Consider the following 26,833-nt stretch of genomic DNA (forward strand, 5'->3'; position numbering starts at 1 on the left):
TCGTTTAAGAAAACTATTCTTGTTAAATGGATAAAAACAGGAAAAATCCTAAGTATAACCAAAATTCAATTCTCAAACTTTAATCTGTTTTCAATTAATGCCTTTTTTTTGTCTCAGAAGTCATTCTATTAATTTGATACTTTTCTCAGAGAGCTAGTATAGACAGGAATTAATTTCTTGTATAAAGTAATAGAGGCACACCATTAAAAAGTTAAAAACTTCTTTGTAATTATTAAAATAAACAAAAGTGGCTTAAATCTACAGTGAAGAAAGAACAGCTTTAAAATTATTTAATGTCTGAAAAGCCTGTGGTGTAGAGTGCTGATCTGAAAAAGGATTATATGATGAAAAGGTTTATGAAATACTGTGATTTTTGCATAGTGAGACAAATGTAATGGATCAACATAAAAAGGTTGAATTTAATGTAAACCACATCAAGTTGCTATTAAATGACATCAAATTATTACCAATTATTATTTTAGGAGAGATTAGATATCTGTGCTAAAGTCTGGTTCTAGAAGTCTTCTCTGACATACACTTAGTCCTTGTCAATGCTGGTTGTCTCTAAAGACTGAAGGGTCATCATTACATCATGTAAGAATTAAGTCTCCTATAGCCTGCTTATTAATTGTACCAACTGAAAGAACCCCACTGCTAAACACATGCGCTGAGAGGCAAAATTCTTTAGCAGGTTTTTTAGGACTTTTAGTCTATTGCAGTCAAACCACTGTGGGTGTGTTCATTGGCTGTTGTGGTTGCACATGAAGAAATGTGAACTGCAAGCTTGCAGTTGTAGATTTTTTGTTTGAAAATGTTCAAAACAGGCTTAGATCAGAAAATTCTTTCCTCCTGCAGTCAGACAATTTTCAAATAGCATATTTTAGCAGTGTTCTCTGTGTAGCCAATGCTTTTTTTACATGCTAGCCCAGAGATAAGAGTAGAAGGAGATAGTTACTGTCTCTACTGAGGCTTAAATGACAATTCTGAGAAAGCAAGTATTGATCTTTTGAAGTGACACCCTTCTGTTTGTAGTTCCTAGTCTACACAATTCATGTCAGCCCTCCTGTGCAATGGTCTGATTCAGGAAAAAATGCTAGAGGTAATGAGGGGAATATGCTCAGCACATGTTGGCTGTCCAGAAGCAGCAAGTAAGTTAAAACATGAACAATGTTGGTAGCCTGTCTTCTATAGAATTTAGTAATAGAAGCAGCTGGGAGAAAAAATGAGGCTGAGATTCCACTCCCCCCTCTATACATCTTGGTGGTATTGATACATAACTGAAGACAAAGTGGTTGAGGGAGAAGCCTTTTATGTAGCCAAGAAGACTATGCAGCAATTTCTTTTGGATGCTAAGTTTATGTGAAAATGGTTGTTAGGAAAATCATATGTGGTAAGGGGTGAAGGAGATGCAAGTGACTGACATTATGTGCAGGAAAGAAGAAAAAGTGAGGATCTGTGTATTTCTTATTCATATTCTGCTGCTAACCTTGGCACCATAGTTCTGCATGAGCAGAAATGAAGGCAAGCACATGTACTGAGTGCTATTAATCGTAGGCCGATAAGGGTTGAATGTTGTTGCAAGGAATGTGCAGAGAAGGAGAGAGACACCTCTGAACTGGATGTCTTGAAGGCTGTTCAGGCAAACTGAGTTAATGTTGTGTGATACTGACAAATCGTGTATTGGTTTCAGAGTGCACCAAGCAAGCAGTGACACAGAAAGCCTTTCAGGTGTCAATGTGAGAAACACTTGCCATCCAAAGGTGCAGTTAAATCATCTGTATGTCTCTGCCACAATGTGTATTTCTGAAAAAAAGTGCATAATACTTAATGGGATGTAGTCAGAATTTCCACAGCTGTGGGAAATTACTGTCCCAGAATGTTGTATTGTAAGAGAGCAGCTTCTTGAGGGATGGATATGCAAAGAAATAAAGTATATAGGTTGAAAATGTTGAGCTGAGGAGGCATCACAGCACACCTACCAGTCCAGACCCTCAGCACCAAGGAACCGCTGCTCAGAAAACTTCCACAACAGCTTAGCCTCATAGCTTTAACTATAGCAGTATAATTGTGTAACTAGCTACACAGTTAAATGCTGTATGTCTTTGTGTAGGCTCTTGTTCCTATGTTAGACCTTTCCACGAAGATTTGGTCTTTTATTCATTAGTATATATGAAACCTGTGTCAATATTGACCTACTTTAAACATGGGTCTTGAAGTCACTGGTGTTCCACCTTTGACAAAAGTTACTCTTTCCAAATATTAACTGACATTTCAGTAGTTATACTGTGACACAGTTGGTTATGGAAAGCTGTAATTAGCAAAAATTACAACTACAGTTACAGAAATAATTGCCTCAGTTCAGATTTGGACACTGAGCATAACTTAATTTATTGTTTCACTTCGTATATGCTACATTATTTCATTATTTTTATTTTTAGAAGTGGAAGCCCAAAAATACAACAACAATTAAAGGAATCTACTCTTCGTTCTCCATGAATTTTCTCTGCTTTTATGGTACTTAATTATACCACATACCCTTTTTTGCAATAATGTTAGAATATACCATCTTCTCTTGCATTGCTGCTACAGAGGGCAGCTCCCACAAATGTAAAGAGGCTTGGAAAATCTCCACGCCTCATACAAGAAAAGCTCTGGAGGGTGAGAGTAGTTAGCTTATGGAAAAGATGACACTTTTATATTACCAGTACACTGGCATGTTGAAGTCTTGCCAGGGTAGTCATTACAGGTATCCACTAAAATCCTGATGACTTGTATTCCATTTCAGTTTTGCAATTAATTCAGAGCCAGGCAGTGTCTGGTGATGTTTGCTAGACAGCAAAGTTCAAATTAAAAAATGACACAAGCTGTGAAGTAGAAACACTGATGAAAGCTTGCAAGCTTCAGACACACGCACTGGGCCAGGAAGTAAATTATACCAGTCTTACCTGACTTGATAAACTGATGCTGAGATTTTATGTCAGCTCTATATGAAAAATACTTTAATTGTGTATGGACACAGCTTCAATATGACTTTTTTGGTCATGTACCAGAGTTAGCTTCACTCGCCTGGTTTCATCATATTCACAGCTGTAATTCATTTCACTTCTTGATTTAGCAGTGTATTGGGTACTATTTTATTTTGCTTGTCTCCAGCTGTATGTTAATGCTGTAGGTTAATAAATGTTAGTGTTAGCAAGTCATTCTGATTGTTGCCTATGTGAAATTAACATAAAACAAATGAGTCTAACAAGGGGAGCATGATAATACTCTTCTTTCAAGTTTTTCCCATGTTTCCAGCTGGAATATGGTAAAGCATAGAAAAGAGAGATAAAATACAAAGTGTGTTGGGTGATTCCTGTGTGTCCAGATGGGCATTTAACACTCTAAAAACAACTAAACCCCAAAGTTCCTTGTTTCTTTCTTCACATAAATGGTGAAAATTAGGTTTCTAAAAATCATGTTGTCTCAGCCCAGCAGCAATGATGTGTTGTGTAATAGCTAAAATTCATGATAATGCAGAGTCATTATACTTTTTTTTAAATGAACTGTCCTTAGAATATGTCTAATTCAGCAGTGACCTATTCATAGATAAGTTATCTGGTAAAGATTCCCAGGTAAAGTATCTGTCTGATGTTTAAAAAAAACCCTTTCGGTCACAACAGAGTAATTTAAGACTTGTTTGCTACTGCACAAGACAAATGTTTTACAGTCCTCTGCAGCAAGCGCAGTGTTTGGTAAAAATGCATCTGTTCCCTCTTCTTTTACCATTTTTCTCCCCAGCAGTGACTAATCTGTTGCTTCAGGAATTTATTGTGTGTATGAATAGATGGGTATACAAATTATTTTTAACTATGTTTAAAATATATGTGTGTGTGTGTATGTTTTTTTTATATGTATATGCTTCTTTTTATATTTTAGAGCTGTGATGGCCAGTCACCAAGCAGAAGTTCAGAGTTTGAAGCTAGATAATGATTCAGTTATAGAAGGAATAAGTGACCAGGTACTGGTGGCAGTTGTGCTCAGTTTCACTTTCATTGCTGCTCTGGTATATACACTTTTAAGGTGAGAATATGTTGACAGGAATTAATCAACATAACCGCATTTGTAAAATTCTAACTTTCAACAAATTTTTGCATTGGCATATAAAACAACTGTGATTTTGTGACATTTAAGGAAATGATTGTTTGATCACTTACTCTATTTAACTATTTATTTGCTTAGCAGAGTTTCATAATTTAATTCACAGTTAGAATGAACTGATGCATTTCTCAAAAGTGAAGTTTAACTCTTCCTTATCTTCAGATGATCAAACTGAATAATGTTTGTCATTCCTTAGGACTGAAGATGGCTGAATTCACAGTATATATGGCTGGTGTGTCATATTTTGTTACAAAGTACAGATTTGTCAATAATGACTCCACAATTAAGACTGGCTATAATCTTCCAATGTATGTTCTAATTGCAGTCTCCTTCCAAAAAAAAATTCCCCAAACCATAAACCTGAATAAATTGACTGATTGGTTTATAAATGAATAAGCTGGAAAACAACGGACTTTAATATCATAGAATCATACAATGGTTTAGATTGGAAGGGACCTTGAAGATCATCTAGTTCCTACCCCCCTGCCACACGCAAGGACACTTCCCACAAGACCAGGTTGCTCGAAGTCCCTTGCAGTATGACCTTCAACACCTCCAGGGATAGGGCGTCTACAACTTTCCTGGGCAACCTGTGCCAGTGCCTCACCACCCTCGTAGTGAAAAATTTCTTCCTAATATCTAAGCTAAATCTACCCTCTTCCAGTTTGAAACCGTTACCCCTTGTCCTATCACTATATGGCCTCAAGAAAAATCCCTCCCCAGCTTTCCTGTAGGCCCACTTCAGATACTGGAAGGCTGCTCTAAGGTCTTCCCAGGGTCTTCTCTTCTCCAGGCTGAACCCCCCTAGCTCTCTCAGCCTGTCTGCATAGCAGAGGTGTTCCAGCCCCCTGATCATCTTCATGGCCCTCCTCTGGACTCAGTCCAACAGGTCCATGTCCTTCTCGTGCTGAGGACTCCAAAGCTGGACACAGTACTTCAGGTGGAGTTTCACAAGAGCAGAGTAGAGGGGTAGAATCACCTCCCTCAACCTGCTGGGCACACTTCTTTTGATGCAGTGCAGGATAGAGCTGGCTTTCTGGGCTCTGAGCTCACATTGCCAGCTTATCTTGAGCTTCTTATCAACTAACACCCCTGAGTCCTTTTCCTCGGGTCTACTCTCAATCTATTTTCTACCCGGCCTGTATTTGTTCTTGGGATTGCCCCAACCCAGGTGCAGGACCTTGCACTTGGCCTTGTTGAACTTCATAAGGTTTACACAAGCCAACCTCTTAAGCCTGTCTTGGTGCCTCTGGATGGCATCCCTTCCCTCCAGCATGTCAACCATGCCATACAGCCTGGTTGTGTTGACAAACTTGCTGAAGGTGCGCTCAATCCCACTGTCCATGTCACCAACAAAGATGTTAAACGGCACCAGTCCCAGTAGTGATCCCTGAGAAACGCCATTCCTTGCTGGTTTCCACTTGGACGTTGAGACATTGATCTTGGACATCAACTCTTTGAGTGTGGCCATCCAGCCAGTTCCTTATCTGCTGAGTGGTCCATCCATCAAACCCATGTCTCTCCAGTTTAGAGACAAGGATGTCTTGTGCAACAGGTCAAATACTTTGCATAAGTCCAGGTAGATGACGTCTGTTGCTCTCCCCAACACTGTAACCCTGTTGTAGAAGGCCACCAAATTTGTCAGGCATGACTTGCCCTTAGTGAAGCCATGTTGGCCATCACCAATCACCTCCTTATTTTCCATATGCATTAGCAGTTTCCAGGAGGATCTGCTGCGTGATATTGCTGGGCACAGAAGTGAGACTGACTGGCATGTAGTCCCACACGTCTTCCTTTTTTCCCTTTTTGAAAAAGGGGGTTATGTTTCCTGTTTTCCAGTCAGTGCAAACTAAGCCAAACTCCTGTGACTTTTCAAATATAATGGAAGGTGGCTTAGCAACTTCATCTGCCAGTTCCCTCAGGACCCGCGGATGGATTTCATCAAGTCCCATGGACTTGTGCACCTTCAGGTTTCTTAGATGGTCTCATACTTGATCTTCTCCTACAGTGGGCAGTTCTTCATTCTCACAGCTGCTGTGTTTGCCTTCTGTGACTTGGGCGGTCTGGTGAGAGCCCTTGCTGGTGAAGACTGAGGCAACAAAGTCATTGAGTACCTCAGCCTTCTCCATATCCTGGGTGACCAGGTCGCCTGTTTCCTTCCAGAGAGGGCCCACGTTTTCCCTAGTCTTCCTTTTATCATTGACATAAGTTTTTCTTGTTGCTTCTGATGTCTAAGACAAGCTTTAATTCTATCTGGGCTTTAGCTTTCCAAACTTGATCCTTGGCTGCTTGGACAGTTTCTCTATATTCCTCCCAGGCTACCTGTCCTTGCTTCCACCGTCTGTAGGCCTCCTTTTTGCTTTTGAGTGTGTCCATGAGCCCCTTGTTCATCCATACAGGCCTCCTGGCTTTTTTGCGTGACTACTTCTTTGTTGGGATACATCACTCCTGATATGCTTTCCATAATACTAAATGTTAAGTTCTGAATTCAATAACTTTAATGGTCAAGTAATCAAAGCTTATTTTTCATTTCAGAGTTTTTCTTTGCAATATAACAAATGTCTTAGCTTATGTGTTTTGGGAAAATAAGTCTGAGCTTGAGATTAGCTCTTTTTTTTATGGATGTCTGTACATTTCTGAACACAGAAGAGTTTTAACAACTAAGAGAACTCAATTTTAGTGACACATTGGCATTGTGGAATTTACTGAGGAGGATCTGTCCGTATGAGAAGTATTAGCAGGGCAGGAGGTACTTGAGAGCAAGATACAAAAGAAACCAGAAGTGGGAAAGCTTGGAGTTCAGTCACGATTGGAGTTCAGGGAGACAATACGTAGATGATGAAGGGTTACCTGGGGAGGGAGAAAAGGGCTAGTTACTAACTACCTCTGCAGTGTAATGAGTTAAGTAAAACGTTTGTCTGAGAATCCTGTTACATGCCCTGATGGTTTATGTTCTGGAGGGGCAAACAAACTCGAACACAGAGCTTTCATAATTTGGAAATCTTGAAGCTTGTTTACTTCTGCAGTGTATGACTGACTAGTGAAAGTCCTGTCAGCATCCTCTTAGGTCTCCACTGTGCCTTCTGGTACCTTGTGAAAATGTCTGTTCAGCAACATTTTCCCTCTACCTCCTTTGTATTGCCTCCATCAAAATCTGCACAGTACAGTAGAAAATCTGTACAGTACAAAAAGTACAGTAATTTTTATTTATTTAGCACTGAAGGGCAAGTGGTGGAGAAAAGGAGTATTTTCTTTTTCTTCCCTAGTTATCTTAGGCAATACAGTGGTCTGTGTGTTCCTTATACTCTTTCCATTACGCTAGTCTCTTTGCCACCCAGACTTCTGTATGCAACATCTGAAATACTTATGTTGGGTAGGAACAGGTCCTGGACATGAATACATGAAAGAAAGCTTAAGGTAATGGAATAAGATTGCAGGAACTGAATAAAAAGGGAAAGTAGACAGCAAGGAGTGTACGTTGCAGTAGATTTTTTAGGAGGCAGAAGTGGAATATGGATAGAACTGTTAAGGGATATGGTTGCTGTGCTTGTTTCCAGCAGGGAGAATTCAATGAAGTATCACATCAATCCATGAGCTGAAAGTCTCTGTGCTTTTGCTGGAGAAACTTATTAGCAGTAATTAACATATATACTAAGTTGCAGAAGTTTCGTTTAGTCACTGTAAAATACTTTTGCAAAGCCTGTATGTCTTTGAGTTATAAATTTTGATAACAGCAGCCAGATTTTTTCCATCATCTTTAATTTGTGAGTAGGTTGTCACATTACAAATAAGACTGTGAAAATTTAGTTTATCCAACAAACTAAAGGGAGCCTGATCCTCCAGTGTTTTGTATCAGAGATTCCCTACTTGTCCCAGATGACTTACCTAACCCATGTTTATGAATCTGCAGGTTTAAATCTTTTTCTCTCATTTTTCTATCTCATCATATGGTTTGATTATGTCAGTATTTTCAGCAGAAGTGAGATCTTCATCACTGCACAGTGATACACCAGTCCCCATGAGTATTGTCCCTCACTCTTCCCTTTGTGAAACTGGACACAATCAGTAGGCAGCCTTCCTCCTTCTGGTAATGATAGTTGGGTGGGACCCTTTGTGGTACATAGGAGGATCTTTCCACATATGGGAGTTTTTTCCTCAACTTATGGAATGCTAACGCTCAGAAATGGGGAAATTAAACAACTCCACATCTAACTATTTCTTTCTGGCTTGTGATTGATAATGCTTTTAATTACATAGCACCATACTGTTTTTCATTTATTTAATTTATTTTCTCACAGTAGTTGCATGACAGAAGTTATGAATTGGATATGTCTTGAGCTCTGCCTGTCCCCTTCTGGACATTGTGCAGTGTTCTCCTACCTCAGCATTTTATGCATAAGTGGCAGATGTTGTAGATACTGTACCTCTACAGCTCTACAAACACTTTCATGTATTCAACATAGTATGTAATACCAGAGTAATGTCATATAAATGAACACTTTAGCAGCAAATTTGCAATTAGTTTTTTATGAAGGAATCAGAATAAACTGTCTTATAATTCACACCTATCACTTGTGTGTGATTTGAATTGAATTTCAATATATATCAAAGTTCTGGCAGATGAAGAAAACTGAAGATGCATTTTTTCAGAAAACTGAAGATGCAAAATATGCTTATTTGTAGCGTCTAAACAGGAAAATACTTTTATACATATAATATGTATGACAGACAACATCCACAAAATCTGACTCATGGAGACCCAGGGTGGACAAGAAAGGCTTCCCATCATATAACTTTCATGTATATGACACTCACATTAGTGTTAAATAAATTACTTTTTACAGATAACCATGTAATTATTCACATTAAAAATATGGAGTTTGTCTGTTCCTCTTTGAAGAAAGAATGGAGACAAAGGTGTCAGTAATGCAGTATTATGATTGCCCACATCAAATGAAGGAAAATATTGCAGAAGCTTCTAGACCCGTTGAGGAAATTATATAAATAGAACTGCAACCAGAATATGTCCTAAAAATTCAGCCAGTCCAGCCATCAGCCCTGACAGAGGATCAACTTGCCTAGATCATCTCTGGAAGCAGTGCAACCTTGTTTTTGATTTAACTTTTAGTCAATGATAGATCACAATACCCTGAGGTAACCTTTTCTGATTTTGTACACTTAGCGGTGAGAAAAGTTTTTTCCACCAACCTTAGATAACTGTGGGAAATAATTGCTCATATTTACAGAATGAAAGCCTTATCCTGTCCCCTTTTCTCTCCATGAGTGGTCTTCTATATGAACTGACATTTCTTCACTCTTTCTCTAATGTTTAAAAAATGTGGACAGTAGTTCTTATTCTCTTCTGAACTTCCTTCAACTTCTCTACATGTTGTTATGAGTTTAGTCCAAAAAGGAAAACAGAATCCAGCTGAGAACTCAACAATGCTGAGCAGACTGCTGAGCACATGTTGAGTGAAATCTATATGAATAAATAAAGCATAAAAATTCAGAGTTTTGAATGTGATGGTGTTGACTCATATGTATTGTACCTCAACACCTCTTAATGTCAGCATCATTTTTAATTCCAATTCTGTTCCCATTGTGCTTTTGAATTTCAAACTTGTAATATATCCAGCCTTCTTTCTTCAGTGAGTCCCTTCCCTGTGATTCCCTTGAGCATCTCTAACCTGTAGTTTTCTTGCCCGTAGAGTCTTTCTTTTTAAAGATTGATTTTAAAAGAATGATTTCTTTTTATATCCAGTCTGCTGATAGTTACATAAATTCAACATTCTAAACCTAAGAGTTTGCTACCCCTTCTTATGTAAATGTTAGGTCTTCATCTTTCATGTAGCAGATAAAATTGAAATAATTAGGATTTTTCAACTTAGGCAGTGAGTGAAAAAAAAAAAAAGAAATTTACAAGTAGACCAATTATACAAAAAGTAGCAGTGGAGACAAAAATTAAAAATATTTCTTCACGATGAATATGAAAGCTTTCAAGCAACTTGATTTTTTGCAGGTTAATAGCTTAATTTTGTTTCAGATTAAAATCTAGTTTTAACATTATTTAATGATAGTTTATGGACTGTCCCTGAAAAATCTTGATGCTGGTGTACAGCTTTAAGTGTCCAGAGTAACTTTAGGATCTCAAATAAATGTCCTGTTTCCTTAATTGTTTGTGTACTTCCTTTAAAATCCTTTATATCAGGAAAGAATTATTTTTGCCCTTTGTTCAAGTTTCATTTTTTTTCAATGAGTTATTTTTCAGTGTTGGGTCAGTGTTCAGTTTTTCTTATTGCTTGTATTTCCTTTCACAGAAATGAACACCAGAACATACACCCGGAAAATCAAGAGCTAGTGCGAGCTCTTCGTCAGCAGCTTCAAACTGAGCAGGTGCGGTGCTGTTTGCATCATACAACTATCTAGTGTTGACTTCTCTGAGGTTCTGGAAGAAGCTTGAAAGTTATGGAAGCTTACTTACTGTACAGAGGCATCCATGAAATTTGCCAAGTAATGAGATAATGTAGGCCTTTTTTTATGAATAAGTTATTAAAATCAAATACTTGACTTGTTCTTTTTTAAACAAGTTTTTGCCACAAGGTGGAGTATGTTAGATTATGGTGTGTGCTTCCTGCAATGTTCCTGGGAACTTAGTGGCAAAGGAAAGGAAATCTGGAGTACAGCTTGCTGCCACAGGACAGAGGTTAGATGTTTAGACTGATAAACTGTGTGTAACAGAACAATGGAACAGCAACAAGAGCCAAGCAACAAAAACTGACAGAGAGAAACTTTTAACCAAAGCCTTTAGTGACAGGACAAGGGCCAATGGTTTTAAACTGCAAGAAGTTAGGTTTAGGTGGAACACAAGGAAGAAATTTTTTACAATGACAGTGGTGAAATATTGGTCCAGGTTGCCCAGGGATGTTGCGGATGCCCTGTCCCTGGAATTGTTCAAGGTCAGGTTGGACAGGGCTTTAAAAACCCTGACCTAGTGACAGATGTCCCCGCCTATGGCAGGGGAGTTGTACTATGTGACCTTTAAAGGTCCTTCCAACCCACACCATTCTGTGGTTCTATGATTGCATCCAGTTCTGATATGTAGACAAGTGGATGGGAGAGTTTAGGCCAGTTTACTGGAAATTGCTGAGCCCCAGCCCTAGAGTGAAAAGCCATCCTTTTGGGGAGCATTGAGGACAGTCTTTCATCATAATACTTGAAATAATGACAGATTTTTAGCTACAGTGCATATTTATGTGGAAAACAAATTGTCAAAATGGGAAGAAAAACCATTTCATGCCAGTGACACACACAAGCTGATGTCTATGCTTGGTCTTGGGAACAGTAAATACTGCAACTGGTAAGCAATGGAGTTTAGTTACCTAGCTGTGGACAGAACTACTTAGGATAATGAAGTGATAATCTAGATCTGAGTTGTTATTCATGCTTCAGCATGTCTAACCTAACGTAATGTGAAGGACCAATGAGGGTCTGTTTTTGCGGTCTTTAACTGGATTGAAGCACACATTTATATAACAGATGATGGGAAAATAATGGGCTTGTCACAAGAAGAACTTGCTTAGTGAATCAGGTTTTGCATTTCAATATGTTTGATTTTTGAATTTAAAAATGTTTCTTACATTTCACATAGTTTTGCATTTGACTGACTACTAGTAAATGAACACTGGTTTTATTATTATTTTTTTAAACTCGGTAGACATATAAAAATAGTATCTCTAACACTTTGCATTTCTCTTCTGTTCTAGCAGGATGCTTCTGCCGGTGATAGACATCACTTCTATACAGATATGTCCTGTCCAGTGTGTTTGCAACAGGCTACATTCCCTATAGAAACAAATTGTGGACATCTCTTCTGTGGTAAGCAAGAAAAGCTCCATCTGCAAAGATAAAACCAGAACAGAAATAGAAACTTTTGACACTAGTACAGTCACCCTAATGCAAAGATTTGTTTGATTTTAACTGCTTATCTTCTAGTCTGCATTAGAAATATTTTTTATATAAATTGTTGAGAAAATACATTTGTGAATAAAAGGTCACTTTGAGAGTGTGCTGCATTTTTTTCTACGCTATCAGGATTGAAACTGACATTAATTTAAAAATGTCAGGGACAGAGAGTGTAATTCATTTCCCCTTAGTAAAAAACCGAAGAGGCTGAAAAACACTTGGAAATATACCATTTAAAAAAACTGGTTTAGAAAGAGTAAAAAATTCTGCTTGGTATTATCTTTATCTCAGTGTGGGTTTTTTTTCTTGGAATTCCTGAAGAATTAAGACTAAGTTCACGATGCTTAAAGTGTCTGCCTTTTTTTTTGACATCCAGCTATTCAAATGTATATATAAATGCCCTACACAGCATTTTGCTTCATCTCCTTCAGGGTCCCAGTAGGATTCTTTCACTGCATTCATCTAGTTTTATGGAGTATATAGTGCATATCATGCCTCATCATTTCAATGAAGAAATTTACAGATTTAGAAAACAGTTGAAGCACTCAGATTTTTTTATATCCCTTCATCTGTTGAAAATCTAATAAAGCCAGGTTTTTAGGATGAATTTTACATCTCTTGACATTTTTGTCACTTCTAAATTTTGAACTGGTAAAATTTTTAATGATTTGCTTCTTTGGTTAATGATTAAGACATTGTCTATCTTTTCAGGAAATAATACCTTAAAATTAATGATGCAGTTCAACCTATTCAGGACTTTTCTCATTAACAGCAATGAATTTGAACACATCGGTTATTGATATCTTCAGTGTATGCTGTATACAAAATTACACCAGACAAGATAGATTTAACCTAACTGCTTATACACTTTTGTTGTTTTCCTTGGTGTGTAATGTGTTATTTCATGCAATAGGTGTTTAAACTCAGAAGTTTAAATATCTGTAACTTACCTTCATCAGGTTCCTGCATTATTGCCTACTGGAGGTATGGCTCATGGCTTGGTGCCATCCGTTGTCCAATCTGCAGACAAACGGTAATATTTTAAGTAATCATGGGCATGGTAGTTTGGCTATCTAATATAGCTTACCAAAAAAGCACTTATATGTGAACTGCAATAGTGAGACTGACAGAAGAAGTCTGAGAAACTCAAAGAATATGGATATGTGAGATGTAGATGGTAGACATTAAGTTTTTTTGAACTTTTTGCTCTTCCAAATGGCTGAAAAAATACAGATTGTTCCTGAAACTCAAATTTAAAAGAATAGCGCTGATAACTCACCCATTTCTCTGTAAAGGAGTATACGAAAACAGAAAATTGTAAAAACTTAACTGATTCTTCCATGCTTTCTGTTTGGGATATGATACAACTTCTTTACCAGAGCTTGCATTTGAAAGACCTGGCTGTTGTGGAAGACTGCCAGTACGCAGTATACTACTGGTTTCTGAGAAGTATCCTCTCCCTTCCTTCTCTCCCTGCCAAAAAACCTACCTAGGTCAATTTCATATTTTGTCCCTATTTTTAGTTTGTATGTATTATTAATTTGAGTTTTGTAGAGCAAGCATTAACTTACTTCCTACGCAACTTACTTGCACTGTCAGTTTGAAATATGTCCCTGCAACTCATTAACACTTAAGGATTTCTGACTCTTATAGTGTATGTTTTAACAAATGTACATCTTTATTTTAACAGTGCACGAACTACAGAGCTAGTAACTTCTGTTAAATTATATAACATGTTTTACACGCTTGCTTATATCCTGCTTTGATTGTGTGTATCAGCAGGACAAATGCTTGTAAGAACACAGAGGAAGGAAAGAAAAATAGGTATGACTAGTGAAAGGATTAGTATATATTAAAGCATAGCCAGTGAGGAGAGAGACACAAAAAATAAAGGTGAGAAACATGGAAAAGGTGAAAATAAATTACTGGGTTTTTTAGTGTCTCTGCTTACATAGATATTCCTCTACCTTCCTCTGAGTAGCAGGTAAACTGGGAGGTAATGCTTGCATGGTTATGCATTCATTCTCACCCTGTGAAGTAGGAAAAGTAGGTCTGATTTATAAATAGGGATGGAAGTATGTGCTCATGAACAACATGAGTCATCCAGAAGGTTTGTGGCAGGGCTAGGAGTTTAGTGTAGATCTGCTTGTGCTGTCATTTGCTAAATGTGACTGCTGCACATATATAGGGTATATATTTGCTGGCCAGGTACAGAGGCAGCTTTTGAGGACTGTAATAATTTAAAGTGCTGTGCATTTTCTGTTTCCTATGATAATATGCATTTTATACCTGAACATGCTTTCAAATGCAAGTCTTTAAGTTTTCAGGAACTCCTATACAGACAAATAACACAAGATATATGTGAATATGACCTTACATATTTTTCTGTGTTTGCATGAAAGCTAACCCAGAACATAACAGAATTCTCTGTGCTTACAAAAGAGCTGAAGGTTAATATCTTTTTATGTTAACTTATTACTCTGTATTATCCTCCTTGGTCTTGGTATGTTGAAAAGTGTGGTCCCTGTTGAAAAGTGTGAATTTTGCTTCTTGTGCTGAAATGCAAGGCCATTCTAAAGATGGAAGAAGAGTGGCCTCATTGGTTGCTTTATTTGATTTTCATTTTAAGAAACAAAACTATGTTAATTTGGTAAATTAACTTTATTCTCCAAATGATCTGTTGCGCTTCTGAAACATAAACCACTTAGATGTTTCAAAAAATTACCTGTAAGCCTCTCTTAGAAGGAGGGTTCTTATGCTTGTTTTTAACAATCTTTTGAAACATTAATATTCTGTAAAGAGTTGTAAGCAATGAATTTGATAAAACTTAGAAGCAGTATCCATGTTAGTAGTTTTCATTTTATTTTGCTACTGCATATTCAACTAAAACAAAGTTTGTTCCATGTAGTTAACTGAAGATTACTGTTTTCATTTATACTTCACAATGCCCCTGCATTTAAAAGACAGTGGACATATAACAAAATCTCCCTGCTCTGTCTAGGTAACATTGTTTTTACCACTCTTTGGTGAAGACCAGCAGGATGCAACCCAAGTATTTCAAGATGTTAATGATTACAATCGGAGATTTTCAGGACAGCCCAGATCTGTAAGTTGTAGGTAAATTTGGGTGGAAGTCGGTGATTTTAGGGAAGATTAACAGTACTTTTGTGATTTCTTTTTTTTCCCTTTTTTTTTCCCCACTGGGATATGAATTTTCTTTTCATGATGCTTAGGGACTATGCACGTTTTCCTTAGGAGATTCATGTTTATTTCCTTAATAAATTTGTGTAATTAGGGCAGACCCACAACCTTGAAAATATTTATTTGTAATTTGTGGAAATGTATGGAAACTTGCATTTTTTATTTTTTGTGAAAACTGCTAATAAGTCTTGAGTTCTTTATTCACGTGTTAAGCTCTTTTTTAATTGTGACTCATCAATTTGAAAGGATTAATAATTAGTCAGTAAAAGTACTTAATGAAATACATGACCTGCAAGGAAGAATGTTCACTTGATTGACCTCTTCACATTGATTAGAAGAATATGAAGTTCTACTTTGTGCCTTTCTTCCTCAGGTTTCACGCTATATGCTGTCTTGATTTTTTTATTTTCCTCCAAGATTATATTACAGTCTTTATTCTGCTCTCTGAGTGAAGAAAACAGGATTTTTTTGATAAATAGCGAAGAGAGATGGTTGAAGTTCTATGAACTTCAGAAATTCAGCCTTGTGAGCCTTTCTTCTATGTGCATGTTCTGACCCACAAGGTGAAATGCACATACATGCATACTAGTAGCTTCCCTGCTTGTCTTCATCTGTTGATTGGGTTTGGAAATACTAACAAAACATTAGCAAGAAAAATTTACAATCCAACAAGACAAAAGAGGTGTGAGATGGGATCTTTTTTTTTTCATGTTCTAAACCATGAAACAGTTACGCTTGTGATCCAGAATAGATTGAAGCTACCTTTCGGGCTCCGTTAGACTTCTCTGTGGGCTGTGTATCTAGTCCCTACTAACCTGTCCGAGATCATGCCAGAAGTCTGCATTAAAGCCCTAATCAGATTAGATAAATTGTCTTTGATTTATACACAGTGTGTTGCTTTAGCCACATACAAAATTCTTTTCTAGAGAACCTTTTCAGCCGTGGCAATAACTTATTTTAATGTCATAGGTCTGTGTAGTAACTGTGTACAGTAGAAAAGGAATCAATATCAAAAACATTTCAAATTTCACCCCTCCCTATGCCTCACAACGAAATCCTGAATGTTTTCTACTGAGCAGTCCCTCACTAAAACGACAGAATCGTAGTAGAAAAATGGAAAGGAGCCAGGGATGGATTCATTTAAAGGTTCTTTAGTTTACTTTAAAGCTTGATCCATCCTTTACAAACTTATGTAAATCACTGGTTATATGCTAGGGGAGGGGGTGTTGTGTTTCTGAAGAACTGCAAGCTATTCTATTTTACCTATTGTTTTTTTCTTGCAATCCCTAGTTGTCTTCCATTCTGATCAATATTTCACTCCAGTTAACTTGTTTGCTGTTTCTCAGTTTCTCAGTCATTACTCTACTAGTCACTGCTTTTCCTTCTTAATAGATGCCAATGGATTTTGTAGCGAGTTAAATGTATGTTTTACAGTATAGAATAACACAGTTAGACTGTTTCCTGAAAACATATGTATTCTAAATCTGACATCTTACCCAGCAAAAATAAATCCAGGAAGCTTGTCTTACTGTTTTTTTTTGTTTTAATTCTCAGGAACTAACAGATTCCAAAGCTGTAATGTAGTAATAGAAACTTCAGACTGAAAAAAGACCCATTTAGCATGGGCCTGCTGCTAAAGCAAAATACTAACTTTTGGTTTCTTTCTCCATAGATTATGGAAAGAATTATGGATCTGCCCACTTTATTGCGGCATGCTTTCAGGGAGATGTTTTCTGTTGGAGGCCTCTTCTGGATGTTTCGAATCAGAATATTCCTCTGCTTGCTTGGAGCCTTGCTCTACCTGGCTTCACCTCTGGATTTTCTTCCTGAAGCCCTCTTTGGAATTCTGGGGTTCTTGGATGATTTCTTTGTCATTTTTCTTCTGCTGATATATATTTCTATCATGTATCGAGAAGTGGTAACTCAGCGGCTGAATAGATGAAATGGACGAAAATAACCCAAATGCAGAGGTGGTTGTGCAATGTTTTAAAAAGAGAACTATAACATAAGTATGATATAGCAAGGCACCTGTGTACAGTTTCAGTAGTTGCAATTTCATAGCTGGTCATCTTATACAAATATGAAGGGTTAGTATGTGGTGATGCTTAACTGGAATCTTTAATTTGTGTATTACATACGTTTCATAAGGATGAGGCTAGATTTATAATTAATAAACTACCTTCATCTACTTCTACCTGATGAACAACTGTATGTAATAAAAGCAGAAAGCACCTTTTTTGGTGTGTGGATTGTGAAAAAGGAGTTCTAGTAAAGGACTTCTAACAAAAAATCCATTTGGATAATGTAGACAAGTATATGAAAATTCAGAAATTCTTCACAGTACAGTTATCACAACTAAGTTGTTTAATGTCTCCGTGTTGTGGGCTAGAGTTTTTTAAAATAAAAGTAGCTTTGTGTGTCTCTGTTGAAGAAGAAACCCAAAGACCACATAACAATTACCACCCTGCAGTTTGCTGTTGTTCACATGCTTCACAAAACCAAGGAGAACACCTCAATATTGCTTGAACTGCACTATGTACAGTTGCATGAAATTCATAAAATTTTATTTTTATATTTGGGAATATGCAGAGTATCTGATCTAGATAGAGAAACTGGTATTATGCACGCCAGACTGGTTAGTGCTCTGTTTTTAAATGGGAGCATGTTTTTTCTCTTCAGGCTTATATATTTGGTAGGTATATATATCTTGGAAGTGGGGGTTTTATGCTGCTTTGTGTCAATGCAATATATCTGAAGTGAGAGTTTGCATTTGTTTAGTTGCATTAAAGCATTTAGCCAATGGAGGCAACCCTCAAATTTTAGATAGTGGTTGAAGAAAAGAAGTCAGAACTGGATGTTTACACTACACAACTTTACCTTGAATGTACATTCTGCAATACAAGTATTAAACAACTTAGATGTTGGGGCTTTTGATTTTCAATTAGGATTTTCTTTTTTGGTTGGTTAGTTGATTTGAATGTGAGTAGAGGAGGTTCTGAATTACTTTGAAAAAGATCTGTGATAAGGGACGACAAAAAAAATCTGGAAATGTTTTCAAAAACACCAGGGCAAGAATTACCCTTCAGGTTGATTTGTTTGGGGTTTTTTTCATGTTGAATTTGAATATAGGCTCTCAGAGCTACAGAAGTAATTTGCAAATATTTTCATTTTAAGAAATGAAAGGCCAAGGATATGATGGATATAGGTACTTTTTAGCTAGAGGAATTATAATTGCCATTTTCTTTTAACTTCCTGAGCACTTGAAAGACAGTGATTAGACAGGTGATTTTACACATTTACATATATGGGATGAGACTTACAATGAAAGGGACCTTTTCACAACTTCTGTGTTTTGCCCATGCAAGTGTCTTTCCACAGCACCTAGGCATGTACAGGAAGATGATAGAGCAGGCATCTGACATGTCAGTGGTTGGGACATTCATTTAAAAGTAAATTCACTGATTCTTCATTTGAAAATTTACTTTTGAAAATCCAAAGACGTATTTCAAATTAACTGGAAAGCTAATTTTTCCCTTGTTGCTATTTGTTAGAGATGGGCAAGAGAAGAAACAGGAAGTGAAACAAGGATGGGTGGAGGAGAGCAAGACAGAAAATTACATTTTTTGGAAGCAAATGCTATTGATTTTGGCAAACTAACTGTTCTTGAGCATCTCAGTTGAGCTATTCATTTTGTGTTGGCATCACTAATGTATGGTAATGGTGTAGTGGCTACCTCAGTTAAAAGTCATTAAGATATTATTGAGTAAGCACAGGATATTCATAAACAGTTAGGTACATTTACAAAGCAAGATAGTAGTTTAGGATGTTAGGTAAAACAGCATTTTGCAGTTTTGCTTTAAGCATTGTTTTGGTTTGGGTTTTTTTCCCCAAGAGATACAGCTGAGTGAAAACTCCAGAAAGGTATTTTTAATTGAGTAAATTTAACACCCCGTTTTCTCCTGGAGTTTAACTTGTGTGTCTGCTCGGAGTGTGAACTGCTGTTGTGGAACAACTGGAGCTTGTTGATAGAATCTGTCAATCTAGTCCTCTTCCATATGTTTATCCTATGATTGTGTTTATACTTTTTACCATGAGTCTAAATCCAGAGTGGATATGGGTGTCCACAAAGCTGCTTACCAATTTGTTTTCATTGAGCTCCCCAATTCCACATGCTACTGTGAAGTTCATGCAGAAATATCCATCTCAGGGGTCTTCTGGTGAAGTCACATAAAAGCCACATCTCAGTAGCTATGTGAAGTTTGCCTGTGTTCTGTTTCTTCCTTCACTGCATTTCTGCTAGCCAGAAGGGTTTCTGTCAGAGGCTTCTGCTTACTTTTGAATACTGAGTAAAATTGTAAGCTTAAATTCAACATGTTAAATACTTGACAGAATTAGGACCAGCCTTCCTTTTCACCAATATGTGTGCTTGCTCGTGGAGACCTTTTTTTGGTCCTGCAAGTCACTAATGAACAGTATTATGTCTTGCTCAGGCCTTTTTGTGAACAGCTGTAATGTGAAGATGCATCTGTCCTGCAGTGTCCGGCTGCTGCTCCTTTACACAAATATGAAGTAGCTGTAAGTTAGCTATCTTGGGTACTTATCTTGAGCTTAACTGAAGCTGTAGAGCTCCCAAGAAGCTGGACATTAATACATGAGCATGTAGTGTTCCAGAACTGTGCACTGCCAAGTTGTTCTGGCAGCAGTGTTAAAGGTAATTGCTAAAACTGAGCACTGGCTTCAGAATACGAAGGAAATACATGATGCTATGTAGAGAGTGACTGCAAACACCGCTGGGGTTTTGTCTCCTGAAATGGGGCAGCTGTGTGACTAATGAGGGAAAAGAAGAAAAGGAAAACTTTAGCAGCAAAGAAGAGATACAGAGAAAAAGTACAGTTCTAAAAAGTTTCTTACAACTTCACCAAAAACTGTGTGAAATATTTGATTGTTCCAGCAATATTAACAAAGGGGAAAGCTAAAGTTAAACTTAGTAGCTCTTACAGAATAACTTGAAGCATCTTGATGCCTAATGATCGTCCTTATGACAAGTGCTGTATAAAGCAATCTGTTTCTGTGTTGTTTGTGTGTCACACCATTGATGTCTATGAGGATGAGGCAGAACGGTGTGATTTGGGGATACAGTTTTGCCATAGGTTTCATAGAACTGTAGCAGTGACCTGTGTGTTACACTAGATTTTTAAGACAAAGGATTTAAACCTACTTGTTACTTTTAATGATAATAAATTGCTATTAAAGTAAGAGATTCTCTTTGTTTATTTTATTTACTTTCTGGGTTGGAAATCATTTTATTCTCCCTTTTCCCCTTTCCCTGGGCTAAAGTTGGTGGTAGCTCTTCTGCAGTCTTGACCGATTCTTATCTTGGTGTCCGTATACAGGAAGTTCAGAGATAACTCAATGATTTTCATCTTCATTATTGCCATTATAACAATTACAAAATTTTTTAAATCTTAGTCTCAAAAGTATATTGTGTGTTAGATGTGTTTTCCCTGAGCAGTCTGACCGGTACTTTCACATCCATGGGCACTAAGCTTTCAGGATGATAAACCACTACAGATGATTAATTAGTACCTTCACATATCAATCCTCCAAGCCAACAAAAGCATGAAGTAGGTGGATGAGAATCCAGTTAGTGAAGTAAGGTTGAAGGAAACAGCATATAGTCCGTAGGTTTACAGGAAGAATGAGGTTGGGGTGGGGCAAGGAAGAGCTGGATGTCACTGGATGTGGACTGTGCTGCAGTCCTGTGCTTTTCCTGATTCATGCCATGAAGGGCCCCTGGGTATCAGGAAGACATGATCCATTCTGCTAAGAAATGTCCAACAAGTCCTAACTGGGAAGTTCAGGGCCTACTTGGGCCAAGTCTTCTGGACTTGGGGGTGAACTTTGTAGCCTGCTTTGGTACACAGTTCCAGCGTTTATGGAAAAACATGTAATTGCCTATTTGGTAAGAAGCTATTAAATCACATTGAAAGTTTGATGGGTACACACTTATTCTTCCATCTGATGCCTCTGTTTGCTGTGGGAAGCTCAGCTAAACACTCAAGAGTTCTTCAGCCAAGGCTGCCGGAGTAGATGGCTATTTTAAAAGATCTGTTTTACAGTTGCAGTTGTAGGTAGGTTTTCTGCTTTCAGGTACCAACCAAAGAAGCAACTGCCTGTTACTCACCAATACTGGAAGTCACACAGGCATTTGTTCTAAGGAGACAGAGCAGTAAGTCTCATTATCCATGTTTCTTTGAGATGTAGCATCCTAATGGGTTGCCTTCTTCCCTGTTGTGAGCACTGGGATTTTGGCCTGGAGAAGAAGCTGCTAAATTTCATTCCATCTATGATTCCCTCAGCTCAGGGACCCGCAGGTGTTTAGGGCAGAGATAGGGCTGCAGGTGTTGTTCTCATGTGGATAGCACATCATTAAACACTGTGGTAAGTAAAGGTGCTTTCTGGAAATGGGGGATTTTGTTCATTCAGGGAGTGAGAATCCCATCCAAGTAATAAAATCAATAATTAATGCTGCAAAGTGAGGCAAGCAGGAGGTTGGAGTTGAGTTTCCTATACTATGACTTGGATTCAGTCTCTTTGTATGCCCCCGCTCTGTATCACATTGCCTTATGTAAGATGTTTGTCACTTGAGCATTCACCTAAAAGTCTATTATAGATACATTTTGTTTGTGCCTAGGTAATCTCAGATCTTGCCATGGGTACTTCTATTGCAACTTTCATGGTAAGTGTTAGGGCTGCTCTGTTGAGCAGATTAAATCAAACGGTGTGGCGCAATGGAAGGGAACAAAAAGGGTCCTCCTAAAGAAAATTCCTAATTGTGTGATCCACTCTTATCAGTACTGTATGGTCCTGCATGAAGGCATCTAAATAGCTTGTCTCTCTTTGTTTATGCTAATAGTAAGCAAAAGGCACAAGAATGATGAAAACTCTAGAAAATACATCCAGGAGGAAAGGCTGGAGAGACTGGTATCTTGCCTATAGGGTAGACTGAGGAAGACATGAGTCTTTAGATATGTTAAAAGAGAATGCTATTGTCTGCATTAGGTATGACTGGAGGAAGTAGCAGTGAGCTTGAATTGCAGCAAATGAGACTTAGATTAGAAGAAACTTGCTAAAGTGAATTGGGAGAGGACTGTGTCTAGGGCATTGGTGGAACCCCCACTGGGAGGCTTCTGAAGGCAGGCTAACGTCTGTGAGGACTGGTTTCTGCACAGCTAGTCCTGCCTGCAGAAGGGGCAGATGAATGAAAATGTGGTTGCTTTCAGGGCAGCTGGTTTGGGCCTTAATAGACATGGGACCAGGGAAGTCCTGATCTGACCAAGTCTGTCTTACTGCTGGTGTTTCAGACACATGCTACCTCTATGCATCAGCTGTCAGACCTGACCAGCTTATCTTTCCCCAGGAGTTTTGCTACATAGCAATGCTTAAAATCCCCAGGGTAACAATATGGCTCCACTTTATTTCAGGACACCTTAATGATTATTTACAATAATATACCATTTTATTACAAAAACTCATTGTTTGTCCCATATTTTCCAAGAAGAGGATCATTTCTCATGATTAACAGATGCTTAACTGGTGGGAGGGAAGGAGAGGAGAAAGGAACATAATTGATAATATTGAGTCAATTGCTCGTTGTTGGCAGGTAACTGATGGGGAACCATGGGTGTATCAGGTGTTACTAATAGCTTGGCTAGAATATGTTGCATGGAAAGCTGTTCAGCTTCACGCTAGCATATGTTGTGGTTCACAGTCAAGAATCATTTTCTCCCCCCTCCCCCTTTCTGCCTTCATTCTGGAAACTTATTTCTTCTTTTACCAAGATGGGGAGGCAGAAGAATTGGAAAATAATCCATGCCACACTTTATAAAGGGCAGTGCAAGCCATCCTGAGTAAATCATCTTTTTCAGGGAGACACCTCCCATTATCCCATGGGACATGTCCTTACCCTCCAAAGCAGAAGGTCACACTTTTGTCTTTCTTGCCTTCTTCACCACCTGGGTGCCAGGGGTTGGTATTGCCTGATGCTGTTGCCTTTGAGCCTGGTCTCTAAAGAGCTCGTGGTAAACAATTTAATGCAGGTTGGCTCAAAATAAATATTTAAATATGCCTCATCAGTGAGCTGGTTTATGACAGTTTATGGTTTATGTTTTCATACCATCTAGGGTCTTCAGCATCCAACCTGAAGATGTTCTGGTCTCATTTTACTTTTCCTGGCAGGTTTATGTAACTTTGTTCATTCCCCTCCCACTTTCTTATTGTGGTACATAAGGACCACAGTAAAGATCACAAAGCAAACTTTAATGAATCACTTGCTCATATACCACAACAGTTCACACCTTACCCCTGAATATCCTTTCCAGCCAACCTCTTAACTCTTTTGCATCTCATAGGCCATGCATCAGGAAGGAAGACAGAAAGGTGTCTGGTTAAATGGTTAAATTCCTTATGTAGCAACCTGAAGAAGACAGTTCAGTACAGCTCCATGATTCTGCCTCCTGCCCACACGAGGAGCTGAGCACCCTGGGTCTGCTGCCTTTCTCCAAGAAGGGTGAAGGACCTGAAGTCCAGCAAGCTTATGGCTTATGCCTGTAACTTCCCTCAGCAACGCCTCCTGGTTTGATAACTGCAAGCAGAGAATGAAGACCAGTAGAAGCACAGCATCAAAGCAGACCTCCAGTTACGCAGGGCTGTATTTGCACCTAGGAGGCTGTAGAAGAGCTATTGCATATAGTTTCAGTCATGTCTGGAGAGATACTGGTTTTCTCTGTCACTGAGGTTGTCAGCTGCAAGTCTTTTCTTGATGAAAAACAAGGCATTGCTTTGAAAAATCTCTGTGGTGTTACCCTTAATTTATATACAGGTATTTTCAGCCCCTGGTGTTCCTGTTCTCATGGTTTTGTTCACAGCTCCCACAAGCAAGGATTGCCTCAATATGAAAAGAGAGAATTTGCTAATCAATTTGCAGCTGCAAGAACCCTAGGGAAAAACAAAACAAAACAAAAAAACAAAACAAAACAAAACAAAACAAAAAAAAAACACAAAACCAACAAAACCCAACATATAAGACACATGATTAAAACCACAAGGACTGGCAACATGGAGTCAGAAAAGCTGCTTCTCTGGAAATCCCATGAACTTCCTGTTCTGGGCTGCGAGACAAACCCTTTCCTGGATTCAGATCTTTGCTGTCGAATCATTTCACCTTGCTCAGAAGAAATGGGTGATTGATAGCAGTAATTTTATATCAGCAGCAGGAGTAGCAATGCTAGCCCACTAGCAGCAGACCTTTTCCTGTCCTACCTCCTGCTCTGCAGTGGGCTGCTGCCCACATCGAGTGTCTCACTGACTTGGAGGAGCATTGCAGACATTATGGTAGAATTGGGGCAGAGGGGTGTAGGGAATAGAAGAAACATCTCCTTGTAAGCCAGGAGATCACTGGTGTTTCACTGCCAGGAATGGGAGAGAGAAGTAGGCAGACCTTTACCTTTTGGATGACAGAGAGGGACAGAGTGAGCCAGAGGACCACCTGCCTGTTGGGAAATGCCTGAAAGAACAGCCCCCATTAAGGAATGCTACCTTGCAAAGGGTAATGAGATCAAATCCTGACATGTTGATCCTGTGAAAAGTGAGACAGCCAAAAAGCAAGGCCAGGGTGCAGCTGCAGCCTGGGCAATGGGTCCCAGCATCCGCAAGCTGATGGAGGGGAGCCACAGCAAGCCAAGATCTGCCCCACTGCACCCTCAGTCTCACAGAGCAGCTTCACTGCATTCTGGAGAGGCAAGCTGATCCCTGGGGCCAGTGCTGAGCTGGAGGTGGCGGCTGGCTCAACACCCCTGCAAGCCAGTGGCGTTGTTAGGAGCGTGGGTCTTCTCACACTGTGCTCCTTGATGTGGCTGCAGGGCTCTCCAGCTTTTTTGAGGGCCAACCTGGCTTCTCAGGGCGTCTATTGCTGCCTTTCTTTGAGCTGCTGCAGACAGAGTGACCTGAGCCCAGTGGGATTGAATTAGATGCACAACACTTCATAAAAGAGCATAGCATCAGCTTGCTTGTGTCCTTCTTGCTTTGGCCAGGTGAGTGACTCCTGGATAGTGTTGTTCCTGGTAAAGATGATGACAGGTAAGCAGAAGCTGCATGGTCCAACCTGTCCCTGTCATTATGGGAAGTTTCATAAATATAGCCAGGATGGGCGGGCTCCTTTGGCATAGTTTCTTTTGCAGTCTGCTCTTTCTGTGCATTTTCCTTAAGTATTTATGCTTTCTTGGAGGGGCTGTGTCCTATAATCTCCATTGACTTTGCTGTTATTATAAACTTGGGATTTGCTGCTACATATAAGCAGTGTTGGGGTACTGCTGTAGAGCCAGCCACTTGTCCTTGTAGCATGTGAAAAATCACAACAGGTAGACCCTAAATGGTTAAATTTTATTAAGTACCAAAATATAGTGAAAATAAAACAATCCGAATGGGAAAGGGGAATCAACTTGGGGATTAGTCATTACTGAGTAGGATTTACAGAGGAGTAAAACTAGCGTAAAAATGTAAACTAGCTTTGCATCCACCCACCATACCATGTTTGCTTGCTAAGAAACACCAAGCAAGAACCAGTAGGCACATCATCTGATTTACTGCAGCAAGGGTCCATGGGTCAAAATAATCTAGCAAAAGAATGACATCTCAGACAGCAGATGTACATGCCTGAGCTGGGAAAGACGTACTTACATAGTGCCCACTGGTCCACTGGCCACCAAAGGGTCCTGCAGCCTTTGCCCAGAGCTCCATCTGCAGATCTTGGTATCGCCTGTGTGCTCATTGTCTGAGAGATATTTCACAGGGACTGTTGCAATCAAAAGTGTTTTCCACCCAAAGCTGTACTCTACTCCTTCCTGTTGGCACAAAGCAGATCAGATACTTGACTACAGACAATATTACAGCATTGATGAGGTTGTGGACAGATATGCTACCCCACGGAGGGCTCCCTTCCCTCTGATATGGCCCTTTGCAGTAAGGATGCAGATTAAACCCCCGTTGTCACAACAGCCTTCTCATGTGCTCCTCTGACAGCCCTCTCCCATCAAGCCCCAGCCACATCCTAACAGATGGCAGCAGCCCTGCACATTGCCAGTGTGCAAGGCTTGACACTGTCCACAAGGATGATGCTTGTGTCTGGCAATTTTGGGGATGTTTTTCATCCCTAATCATCCAATGACCTTTTGCTTTCCAGGCAAATTTACTCCAATAATGAGATTTCAGTATCTCAGCTGCTCTTCGTGTATCCTGTATCTCTTCCCATGGCATCAATAAGTGCCTCTTCTTTTCTTCTGACAGCATCAGCACTGCTGTGTCAAATGAAGCTGGCAGCTTGCTTACAGCCCCAGCTTTGGGATTCACATGACCATGGGAAAGTCCTGGTTTACATTAACCCTCCTCCCCAGCAAGCCTCATATTTCCTGAGAAAAAAATGATAGCACAAACCCAGTGCCTACAGCCTTATGCCTTATATGCCACTAGAAGA

At 38.9% G+C, this 26,833-nt stretch overlaps 1 protein-coding gene and 1 long non-coding RNA gene across 2 annotated transcripts; one reads left to right on the forward strand and one right to left on the reverse strand.

Annotated features, from left to right (window-relative positions):
• Positions 1 to 3,925: 3,925 nt before the first annotated feature.
• Positions 3,926 to 17,246, forward strand: RNF170 (ring finger protein 170; the record flags this gene model as incomplete). Its single annotated transcript, XM_082496985.1, has 6 exons — positions 3,926 to 4,062; positions 10,458 to 10,533; positions 11,907 to 12,015; positions 13,062 to 13,135; positions 15,104 to 15,208; positions 16,976 to 17,246. 6 exons carry the CDS (start codon positions 3,926 to 3,928, stop codon positions 17,243 to 17,245), a joined length of 771 nt encoding a protein of 256 aa, XP_082353111.1. The 3' UTR covers position 17,246.
• LOC309682876 lies at positions 11,878 to 26,191 on the reverse strand. Its single transcript, XR_014270166.1, has 3 exons — positions 26,041 to 26,191; positions 13,053 to 13,122; positions 11,878 to 12,035 (listed from the first exon to the last, which is right to left on the reverse strand). It is a non-coding gene; the product is annotated as an uncharacterized lncRNA (long non-coding RNA).
• Between the last annotated feature and the right edge of the window lie 642 nt (positions 26,192 to 26,833).

This window comes from Vanellus vanellus (assembly GCF_965231255.1).
Source record: "Vanellus vanellus genome assembly, chromosome: Z".
Classification (NCBI taxonomy): Eukaryota; Metazoa; Chordata; class Aves; order Charadriiformes; family Charadriidae; genus Vanellus; species Vanellus vanellus.